We start from the raw sequence: 11,440 nt of genomic DNA, 5'->3' as shown, positions 1-11,440 counted from the left end.
GCATTTCAGGTGGGGAACCAGCAAGTACAAAGGCCCCAAAGCAGGATATGTGGTTGGAGTATTCAAAGAATTGTGATGAGGACAGTATGGAGAACAATGAGCAAGGGACAGAGGCAGGGCCTCATTGGATCAGTTCCAGGGGGTATGGGAAGCTCCAGGAGGGTTTTGAGCAGGGAGTAATATTGATCTGATTTAAGTTTTACAAGATAAGTGGCTTTCCCTGGAGAATTGGCTATAGGAGGAAAAGTGTGGGTGGGAGGCAATGATGGCAGTGTAGAATGGGACTGAGGTCAAGGTGGTAGCCGATGGTGAGAAGGGGCTGCTTTGGGAGTATGTGTTGTAGGGGAGCTGGCTGGATTTGCTGATGAATTAGATGTGGGGTGTGAGAGAACCAGTCTGGTTTTTCACATGAGTAACTGGGTGATCAGTAGGGAAGTTTACAGAATCATTAGTAATAGAGGTCTAATTCTTCAATGACCATTGTATTCTCAAATTCTCAGATGCCTCAGCTATGTCCAGTGCTTTTGAAGATTCACCACCAGGGTTATTTCCAAAGTGTAAAAATCTAGATATTGACTCACTGCCATCTGTGATAAGATAAATAATATATGCCAAAACTGGTTTGGCTCAGTGGATAGAGCGTCGGCCTGCGGACTGAGAGGTCCCAGGTTCAATTCCGGTCAAGGGCATGTACCTTGGTTGCGGGCATATCCCCAGTAGGGGGTGTGCAAGTGGCAGCTGATCGATGATTCTCATCGATGTTTCTAACTCTCTATCCCTCTCTCTTCCTCTCTGTAAAAAATCAATAAAATATATTTTTTAAAAAAAGATAAATAATATAAGCTACCATATGCCAGACTTTATTAGGCTCTTTAGTACTGTAGCTTAATTTCACAGTTGCTATGATGGAGTGTGCAAAACCTGATATGAGACCATGGCCCCAGCTGCCATTTTGGTAGGTCATTCTAAAACTGCTTGAGCCCTAGCTGGTTTGCTCAGTGGTTAGAGCGTCGGTCCTCGGAGTGAAGGGTCTCAGGGTTTGATTCCAATCAAGGGCACGTGCCTTGGTTGCAGGCTCGTTCCCCAGCCCTGGCAGGGGCATGTGCAGAAGGCAACTAATCAATGTTCCTCTCTCTGTCTCTCCCCTTCCCTTCCACTTTTAAAAAAATAAATGGGAAAAATATCGTGGGGTGAGGATTAACAACAAAAAGCACACAAGCAAACAAAAATCCTTGCTTGACATGAGGCCTCCTGCCATCACTTTCCACTAATATTCTGAGACACAGCCTCCCAGCTGTGGAGCATGAAGCCTGTTTTTCCATGTTCAGTTACTAAAGTGACCTCTTATAGGGACCATATGTCTGTTCTTAATGGGAAGCATTTGATACCTTCCTCTTTGTGCCTTTAGTCTTTGTTCACTTCATTGAGCTCTTCAGTGTGGAAGAGGCCTTGAGCCCTCCTCATGTACCCTACTTTATCAGGGCAAAAAAGACCATGTGCCTTTGCTGGCCCACTGCCTCTGCCCGAAGTTAACAGCGAGAGCGGGAAGTAGACTGTCCATAGGCTAGAGTGGGTTAGTCTGAAACTGTTCTGGAAATGTCTGATTTATCAGTAGTGAATTCCCCTCCCCCAAACTTCCGTCCTCCCTGTGCTATCAGCTGCCTGGACTCATCAGACTCAGGGAAATAAGGGGGAGAATTGTGCACTGATGTAAGAAAATTATCTAATAAAAAGCTTGCTTTTTAAAAGAGCTCCTTAAATGAAAACAGGTTTTAGAACATTGTTTCCTCTGAACATGTTCTGTGGGAGCCCAGGGTGCTGGGAGACCCTGATGGCCAACAGCTCAGCCTCTCAACCCAGCGTTGCTGGGGTGGGGCCAGATTTCTAATACAAACCTTTCCAGTAAGCATTTATTTCCTCTTCTAAGTCTCATGCAAATCTAAAAACCACATTGTACTTTTGGGCCCCTTAGAGCAGGCAGGAATGATTTAATCTTTTCTTGATAAAGACTCAGTACAACAAACGGAAATCCAGGCCTGTTGTCATGCAAGGCTGCTGAGGTCAGAAGGCCTTTCTCCCCGAATCCAAGTCTTCCAGACTGCAAACTCTGCAGCTTTCTCTCTCAGTTGTCAGTTGGCTGGTATGGGTATGTATTTTTCTAGCTGGCTTTTCCTTGAGCACTTATCCCCATTTCCCACCCCCACTCTTATTAGTTTTGTGATTCTAATCTGCATGGGCTAGGAAACCAGAGAGCCATAATTGTGTGAACAGAGATAAGTCTTTGAAAAAAGGGCCATTGAAGAAAGCGTATGAGTTTTAGTGCTGGGCTTCTGCATCTCTTTGGTCTGCCTGAAGCATGTGTGGGTCACATCCTGGCTTTCATGATCTGGTAGTTGAGACGGTCCTGAATACAGACAGCATAGGTGTGTTTTATTTACCTATGACTGCATAACAAACAGCCCCAAAGTGTTTACTTAAAATAATTATTTTGCTCACAAATTTATGATTTGGTCAGACTTGGCAGTGAAGGCTTCTCTCTGCTCCACACAGTGTCAGGTAGGGAGGCTGGACTGGAGGCAGAAGGGTCTGCTTACAAGATGTCTTGCTCTCATGGCTGGCAAGTAGATGCTGGTTGTTGCATGAGAGCTTAGCTAGGGTCTCGGGCCTCGGTTCTTCTCTAGGTGGCCTGAGCTTTCTTCAGCATGGTGACTAGGTTCTAAGGCAAGCGTCCCTAGAGAAAAAGCTAAGTGAATACTGTATTATCTTTTCTGACCAAGTCTCAGAAGTAAAATAATGTCACTTCCATTGTGCTCTATTAGTCAAGGCGGTCACAAATGCCCTCCCAGTTTCAAGGAGAAGGGCAGGGATTCCACCTCTTGCTGAGGGATTAGCAGATTTCTTGGAAGAGCATGTGGGATGTAAAATATCATTGCACCATTTCTGGAAAATAAGATCTGCTACAGTGTTCCCGTACCACTTTTATTGCTCTTCATGCTTTCCTTTATAAGTGATAGTTCTTTATTATTACTAGTTGCACTAATTATCTTGTTATCTATAAATGGATCATATGGTCTTCCCTGTTTTGTGTTATCAGGAGTTGAGAACCCTACAAAGTAAGTAGGAATTGAATAGAAATCAGGAAATCTTAATTGACGGAGTGATTTTCTAAAGATTTTCCTTTCCCTCCTGAAAGTTGGCTTTTCAAACATTTAAAGTCAGAAAGTGCTTCTCATATAATAAGTAAGAAATGTGAAGGCATGTATACAATTTAAAAATAAATCTTAGGAAGAATATAGACAAAGGTGCCAAGACAATTCAGTAGAGGAACAAATAGTCTTTTCAAAAAATGGTTCTGAACAATTGGTATCCACATGCAAAAGAATGAAGTTGGACCCCTACCTCCCACCATATACAAAAGTTAACCCAAAATGAATTGTAAGCCTCAATTTAAGAGCTAAAAACTGTAAAATTCCTAGAAGAAAAAATAGGTGTAAATCTCTGTGATTTGGGGTTAGGGAAAGCCTTCTTACATAAGATACCAAAAATACACACAACCAAATAAAAAAATAGATAAATTGGACTTCATCAAAATTAAAAACTTTCGTGCTGCAAATAATAACATCAAAAAATTGAAAAGAGCCCTAGTTGGGTTGGATCAGTGGATAGAGTGTCGGCTTGCGGACTGAAGGGTCCCAGGTTTGATTCCGGGTTTCAGGCTCAATCCCCAGAAGGCAGTGTGCAGGAGGCAGCTGATCAATGATTCTCTCTCATCGATGTTTCTATATCTCTCTTCCTTTCCCTTCCTCTCTGAAATCAATAAAAAATATATTTTAAAAAATTGGAAAGACAGCCCACAAAATGGAGAAAATATTTGCAAATCATATATCTGATAAGGGTCTAGTACCTAGAATATATAAGTAACTCTTACAACTCAATAATAAAAAGGTAAGTAACTCAATTAAGAAATGAACAAAAAATCTGAATAGATACTTCTCCAAAGAAGATATACAAGTAGCTGATAAGCATATGGAAAAAATACTCTGTCATTAACCATCAGGGAAATGTGAATCAAAACCATAATGAGATACCACTTCACAAACACTTGGATACTAGTATAAAAGTCAGATAACAACAAGTATTATTGAGGATGTGGAGAAATTGGAACCCTTATACTTTACTGGTAGGAATGTAAAATGCTGCAGCTGCTATGGAAAACAGTTTGTTGATTTCTCAAAATGTTAAACAGTTATATGGCCCAGCAGTTTTACTCCTAGGTATATGTCCAAGAGATATGAAAACCTGTGTCCACACAAATACTTGTACACCAATATTCATAGCAGTAATCTTCACAATAGCCAAAAGTAGAAAATAGCTGAAGTATCCATCAATTGATAAATGGATAAAGTGTGGTATATGCATACAATAGAATAGCATTCTGAAATTTAAAGGAATGATGTACTGCTACATGCCACAGCTTGGAAAAACCTTGAAAACATTTTACCTAGTGAAAGAAGTTAGTCACAAAAAACACATATTGTATAATTCCATTTATATGAAATGTCCAGAATAGGCAAATTCATTGAGACAAATTAGTGGTTGGTTGCCTCGGGCTGGTGTTGATGGTAGTGGTAGGGATGGAGTTGGGGAGGATTGAGGAGTGACTGCTAATGGATTCAGGGTTTCTTTGGGGAGTGATGAAAATACTCTAAAATTGGTTCACAACTCTGAATATACTAAAAACTATTTATTGTACTCTATAAATGGGTGAATTGTATGGTATGTGAGTTATATCTTAATGAAGCTACACATAAAAAGGATACAAAACCATGTTAGTTAGATCCAATTTTGTCTTTTTTAAAAGTTCTATATCCTTTAAAAGAATGTGTGTGTGTGTGTGTGTGTGTGTGTGTGTGTGTGTACATATATACATACATATATATATAAAAGGAAATATAGTAAAAAATGTTTTAAAATAATTACATCTGGATAGTGGGATTATGGGTGTTTTCTATAATGACTATGCATTGTTTTTATAGCTAACAGCCCTGGGGAAGGGCCTTCATTGTACCTTCTCCTGGACCACTCAGCCCTTTGTAAAACTCTCAGTGGTACCAGATTGTATATGATCAAACCTTAGGATCAGAGGCATTAAGCTCTCTTTGTAACAAAAAAACCTGGGCTGGTCTCCTGGCCATTTGTAGTAGGAAAGGTTATACCACAAAATTAAGTAAATCTCTACTACTTTACTTTGGAGGTTAATTTTTAATAATATGTATTCCAAGAGCTACTCAGTTATGATAGTCATTTTAACCTTCAGATCATTGACCTCTCCGACTGCTTTTTGAAAGTTGCCCTTTATAAATGTACGTATGAATATAGTTGAAATGGTGAAATGGGTAGTTTTCCATTCCTTCCTACAGCCAAACAGCAATATTAGGAAACGTATGTACATTTATTCTTTAAGCTCTTTAATGTTTATGACATTCATTGGAAGTGAGTTCTTTCTAGCAGCCTGTTGAATCCAGACTTTGTTCATCAACTGCTTTGAGGCATTCTGAATGTTTTGTTGCTCTTGGATTTTTCTTTGTTCTCAGTGAGTCTGGAGAGAAGCCTGAATTAGAAAAAGGAACTGTTGAAACAAAAAACAACCTGCTTGTCAGTTATTTCTGAAATTGGTTTCCACATCATATGCCTTTGGCTTGGATATAAATTGTGAAATAGCCTTTGTTTCTTGCTATTTAAAAAAAAATTTTTTGTAAACCTGTTTACTGTGAATAACTAGGGTTGTAAAGAAAGGTTAATAAAGGTTAGACTCTCCCGCTTGAGAAGGGAAAGAGAAATCTATTCTCTTATGTAGCCTGCAGATCTAAGGAAGACATGCAGTACCCTATGTGGGCAGCAACTAGGCCCTACCTGAATTCCCCCAGGGAGGAAAGCATTGTCCTAGGGTGAGTGTTTGCTGAGAAGTCTACATAGCTAATCTGATGTGACTCAAAGACAGTATCCTCAAAAATCTGGACCAGATCCCCTTAGGGGTGGAGTGCAGGTGTTCAGACAGAGAGAAAAGTTAGTCCATATAACATGTACAATTTGTGGCATGAGTGCTCACTGATCACAGACTTCCACTCCTTTGTCCAGGACCCGGTGGTAGAAAGGTCTTGGTTAATATCAAAAGACATTACTAGTACAGCACTAGAAAAGCACAGAGAGAATACTCTTCAGACATTAAAATGAGTGAGGTAGAACCATGTCTTCTGAAATAGAATGATCAACATGTATTATTTTTTACTGTCACCAGAAAGGGACCGGGACTAGGCGGTTTGCCCTGTCATGTGTAGGAAATATTTCACAACACCAATCCTGGTGATTTTGAGAGAACACATTTATTAAAGCTGTGGACAGTGAAACAAAGGAAAGGCTTAAGATAGAAGAGGCAAGGTCACAGCAACAGGAGTGAGCCTTAGACTGGGCTGCATGAACTCAGGAAAGGAAATTACAGATACAAAAAGAGGGACCTAGGAGACAGGTTGAGGGGGTCAGCCCAGAATGAGCTGCTGCTGCTTATTGCTCCCTGCTCCCAGGTTGCAAATTTTGTGGGGCGGGGACCCTTAGAGCTTAGGAGAAAGAAAGAAAAGATACACACCTGAGAAAAGAAGGGAGGCACAGTCATGCTTGAGAGAGTGTGCATTGGGTCTTTTGTCTTAAGGGTTTTTATATGTTTTCTAAAGGAGGGAGTTTTAGGGGAGGTCTCAGGGGAGGGTCTCAACGGAATATTCAACAGCTTTCCAGGTGTGTTCTTTAATATGCTGATGCATCAAAATAAGCTTATAGGGGACTTTGGGATCATTCTCTGGTCAGCTTTACTGCTTTACTTTTGTCTTGGATTTGTCTGGCTTTAATTGGATTTTTTGTTATTTATTCCTCTGACTTCATCCAGTCTGGGGTTTGGCTTGGCACTAATGGCACTAACTGGGTCTCTGTTATCTCCCTGACATGGAGGATTTAAGCTACTTACTCTCTGGTAGGGGAGGAGAAGTGTAAACCATCTGCTCCTAACTGTCCTTGCTTGGTTAGGGAAGATAAGATCTTGCAATTTATTAGCAGGCTATTAATTGTGTGGCCTTGTTTAACTCTTTGTCTCAGTTTCCCTCATTCCACATTCCACTTGTCAAGGAATTTTCTTAGCTTCTTATTCTCCTGGCTCAAAACCAGAGTTTAATTTTTTTAATGAGACTCACCAACATTTATAAGGGAGACCTTTCAAAATACTCCAAATTTGAAGGACTCCTAGAACATAAAATATCTCCCTTCACATGCAGTAACATTAGTTGAAAATGCAAGTTAAGCCCCAGGCCCCCAAAGAGAAAGATGGCACAAGCTCTGACAAGACTAGTGGTCCGGTGGGTGCTGGGCAGTCCGATAGGCCCACAAGCTCAGTGAGCAGTTCACCAGGCCAGACCCTCAGAACTCCAGGCTTCAGAAAAATCACACATAGGTACATGCCATAGACCTTTGAAGTACTCACAAGTCATCACATCCTCAGGTGTCAAACTCATGAGCACCAAGCCCCTCTGTACTGTGCTCCTGGCCTAGGCACCCAGCTGCGACATCAGCACAGTCACAGCTGCCCACACCAGATCGCACTGGTATGAATGCACATGTATGGAGCATGGAGAGGATGAGGGTGTCTGGTGTGTGTTATTGCTGCAGGCAACCCCTGAGGGCAAGACGAATGCATTTACATAAACCATAGAAGTGAAAGGGTGAATAGTTCACAGATTTCTGCACTTCCAGTTCCTTTGGCCTTTGCTTTCCAAGGCTAATTGTTTCTATAAAGTTACAGTCTAATTAGAAACCTCAGGATAGGGAAATGTCTGTCACACCAGGAGCCAGTCACACCCCCTTCCGCCCTCCCACAGGACCCGGCAGGTGGAGATCCGGGAGAAGGAGGCTGTGAGTCAGGCTCTGCCAATAAATGAGGGGCCCCAGGCAAGGCACTGAACGGCTCTGAGTCTGTTTTCTCATCCCCAAAATAGACATAAAAGTTCTGTCTTTCAAGGTTTTTGCGAGGCATAAAAGAGGGAGCCTGAGAAGGAATCTTGTCACAGGGTCTGGCCTGGACTCAGTGGACAGCAATAGTGACAACAGTGGTGACCACCACACATTACCTGCACTAACCTCCAAACCTCACCATACTGTCTTAGATGTCACTGCTGCCTCTCTCTCCCTTCTTCACCCTCACCAAGCTGTAGTCCATAGTGTCATTAGCCTTGGAAATTGGAGACTAACCTAGGTTTGCTCTTCTACCTTGCACACTGGACGTGACAGATGTTTTAAATGGATTGTATCATTTGGAGGTGAGGCCCAGGTGGGAAGGAGCTACAGGAGTTTCACCAAATTCCTGAGAGTGACTCTCTAATCCAGGACTGGAGTTCTCAACCTCACCTGTTTGTTACATCAGTGGGAAAGATTCTAAAAATCTCGATACCCACTTAAATTAGTACGTCTGGTATAGGACTCAAGCATCAGTGTTTTTAAGCACTCCCCTGCACCTCACCCCAGAGAATCATGAGTCACATAATCAGGAGGTTGAATGTGAGAGTCCTGAGCATTGGGAAACTCTGGGGCTGCCTGGTGAGAACCAGCCTGACAGTTACTCATCCAGAGAGCCTGAGCCAGAAGAGAGGTAGGCAGACATTTGATCAGTACCAAGTTAATTTGGCGGGGGTGGGGAGGGGGCACAGCAATTCGGCTGAACTAATGGTATCCATAGAAAGACTGGTAGAAAAATAAAACAGGTGAAGAGGAGTTTTTATCTGTGATGGTGGCTTTTCTTTTTCTCTTCACTGACATAATGTGGGACTTGTAATTTATAGGGAAAAAATACGACTCATGTGGTCACCCATCTCTATAGGGAAGAACCTTCAATGACTATAAAAATAAGCACCTGTCTTGTTCTCCAGTTGCTTTCTAGCTAATTTTGGTCCCTTTTCTTTTGCCAGTTGCCAGAGGCTCTGCCCTCTGAGGAGGAAGAACAGGAAGCCTGGGTGAACGCCTTGCTTGGGAGAATGTTTTGGGACTTCTTAGGAGAGAAGTACTGGTCTGAACTGGTGTCTAAGAAAATCCAAATGAAACTCAGCAAAATAAAGGTATTCCAGTTCTTCACATTTCTTAATTTCTGGACGTTTTGTACCATTGTATTCTCAGTGAAAGATAACTCAGTTTAAAGCATATAACATATGAGAGTAGTAAGTTCTTGTCAAACAACATATCTGGGCTGTGACCTTGACCATGTGACTAATTGCATCTGAGACTTAGTGACCATTCCTGTTTACTTATTTTCTGTGTTGCCCTCATTGTGATCCATTCTAGGTGATAATCCACAATTCGGTTTGGGAAAATGTGAGCTCTTGTAGCTCACATTTGTCATATAGACTTTTGTTATCTCTAAGTTAACATTTAACTTAATTTAAGTTAGTATTTCCAGAGGCCACTCAGCCACACAGTCTGAGCCACACAACATGCCTCATTTCTTAAGACCTCTTTCCCAAGTCATGCTCCCTCTGCAAGCTGGGGAAGTTAGCACTGCACTCTAAATGTGTCTGGGGTTGACCTTTCCTTCTGGCCAGATGGTATTTTATTTTGGGCTCTCTCTTTGCTGAAGAAACAGTCCTGATGCTGATTTAGACCCACTTGGAAGTGAGTTTAAAACTGCATAAGTACTCCTCATGGTTGCCACCGAATGACTTAATTTAGTATCACCTTTGGTAACCAAGAGACCTTGTTTAAGTGATTTAGAAGAATGTTTTTGACCCAGCAAAGACCTAGCCAAGGAAGAGTTACTGTGGCCCCCAGATCTTCACTGAGAGGTAGCACAGTCAGCAAATTAAGTCAGTGGATCTTTGGGGTCAAAATACCTTTGAGCAGCAGAAACAGATGGATCCTTTCCCTAGAAAAAAAGCACAGTGACAGAATCTTGCCCATGACCTCAGAAAGTTCAAGGACTCCATGTTAGGAGACTGAGCTAAATGAAACTGCAGTGGAAAGAAAACTTGGGCATGGAAGAGCTTGGATTGATTTTTGGGTAATGAACAAGCTCTGTCTTGCTTCCTGAGCCCCTGGTGAAGAGGAGAGGCTGCCTCCTAAGCTGGAAGAGCAGATTTTGAGGCTGAATTCAGGACAGGGATTTGGGAGCTCTCTGTTTGTGTTCTTCAGGTAGATTGAGGATTGAACCCACCTTGCTATCCAGGTCCATGGAGGGAGCAGGAAGCGACAATGACCCTCCCATGTTTAGAGATGAGAGGCCCACAGCCAGCCTGGAGCTCACTCACCCTTCTTGGATTTGGGAAGTGGTGGAGGGCTTGAGTTCCTGGGCTGGCACTTCTCTTTCCCCAGAGACTGTTGTGGGCCCTTCCCTGAGCTGGGGGCCTGGCGGGGTGCAGCAGAAAGCAGGGCATGCCTGCACTCCAGATGGGACCCTGCTCTCCCTGTGACACACATTCCAAAACAATGGAGGGGGCAGTGTCCCGCGCTTCTCTCTGGAGTCGGAGGTCCCCTTGGTGAAAAACAGTGAGTTCCCTCATCCCAGAGGAAGTGAGGGAAAGTCTTTTATTTTCATTTTCTCCCTTTGCTCATCATGTGAGCTTCTGCAGTTCACAAACTGACACTCCCTTTGGTTTTGTGAGGTCGGAAGTGCTGGAGGGTTAGGATGGAGAAAGGGGACCTAGATCCAGCAGCGCCAGCTGTTCAGAGGCAGGGGCAGTACTCACTCCATCGCTGGCCTCAATGCCTCCACTCTGACCTCAGCTGCCACCCATGAAGTGCCCTGTCGACCAGAGGGGACCTTACCTGTCAGTGGAATAAACAGAATGTCAGCAAGATATTATCTAAATTCTGAACCTACCAGCTCCCCTGCCAAAGAAACTCATTAGTATCACCAATATTCAGATATCCCTGGAAGAGTTATTCCTCAATATAGTGAGTTTTGATTAATGGCTAGTCAAGAGCCAGAATGGCTGGAGGAGCCTGAGCTGTCCCCTGTGACAATGACCCTTGCGTACTGGTAGCCCTTGAAGGCCTGACATTCGGAGAACTCTTTGCTGGCCTGGCCCTGCAGTCTCAGATTGTCAGCCGTGCACATGATAATGACTTGTTTTGAAAGAGCAGCCTTGTGTTTATATGGTGAACGGTGGGTTTAAAACAAGCTGATTTTCTGCCCCAACAGCAAGTAAACTCTTGGCCTTGGCCAGCTGCTCTAACACCACCATGGGGCTCTCAATATTTAGGGGCCTCTGCTATTACTGCGGATAGCTGCTAACATGCCACCCACCCACCCGAGAATGTCCCATACACCTGCACGCCAGTCCCCCGTTTAGGAGGATAAAGAACATGCAGTGAGTTTCTGTCACACTGTGGTGCCCTTTGGGTGGGCAGAAGAGAG

The 11,440-nt window shown here is 43.0% G+C and overlaps 1 protein-coding gene across 3 annotated transcripts in view; it reads left to right on the top strand.

The window, feature by feature from the left end:
* TEX2 (testis expressed 2) overlaps positions 1 to 11,440 on the top strand; it is an 87,932-nt gene that overhangs the window by 52,397 nt on the left and 24,095 nt on the right. For 2 of the 3 annotated variants that reach the window (XM_008149420.3, XM_028157386.2), the window contains exon 6: positions 9,003 to 9,149. The exons of the other annotated variant lie outside the window; for it this stretch is intronic. In XM_008149420.3, coding sequence (XP_008147642.1) covers positions 9,003 to 9,149 — 147 coding nt within the window. The remainder of the gene's footprint in view (positions 1 to 9,002; positions 9,150 to 11,440) is intronic. 3 annotated transcript variants of the gene reach the window in all.

Source organism: Eptesicus fuscus, chromosome 20, assembly GCF_027574615.1.
Source record: "Eptesicus fuscus isolate TK198812 chromosome 20, DD_ASM_mEF_20220401, whole genome shotgun sequence".
Lineage (NCBI taxonomy): Eukaryota > Metazoa > Chordata > Mammalia > Chiroptera > Vespertilionidae > Eptesicus > Eptesicus fuscus.
The sequence above is the reverse complement of the archived record's forward strand: the minus strand, read 5'-3'. Positions and strand labels throughout refer to the sequence as shown.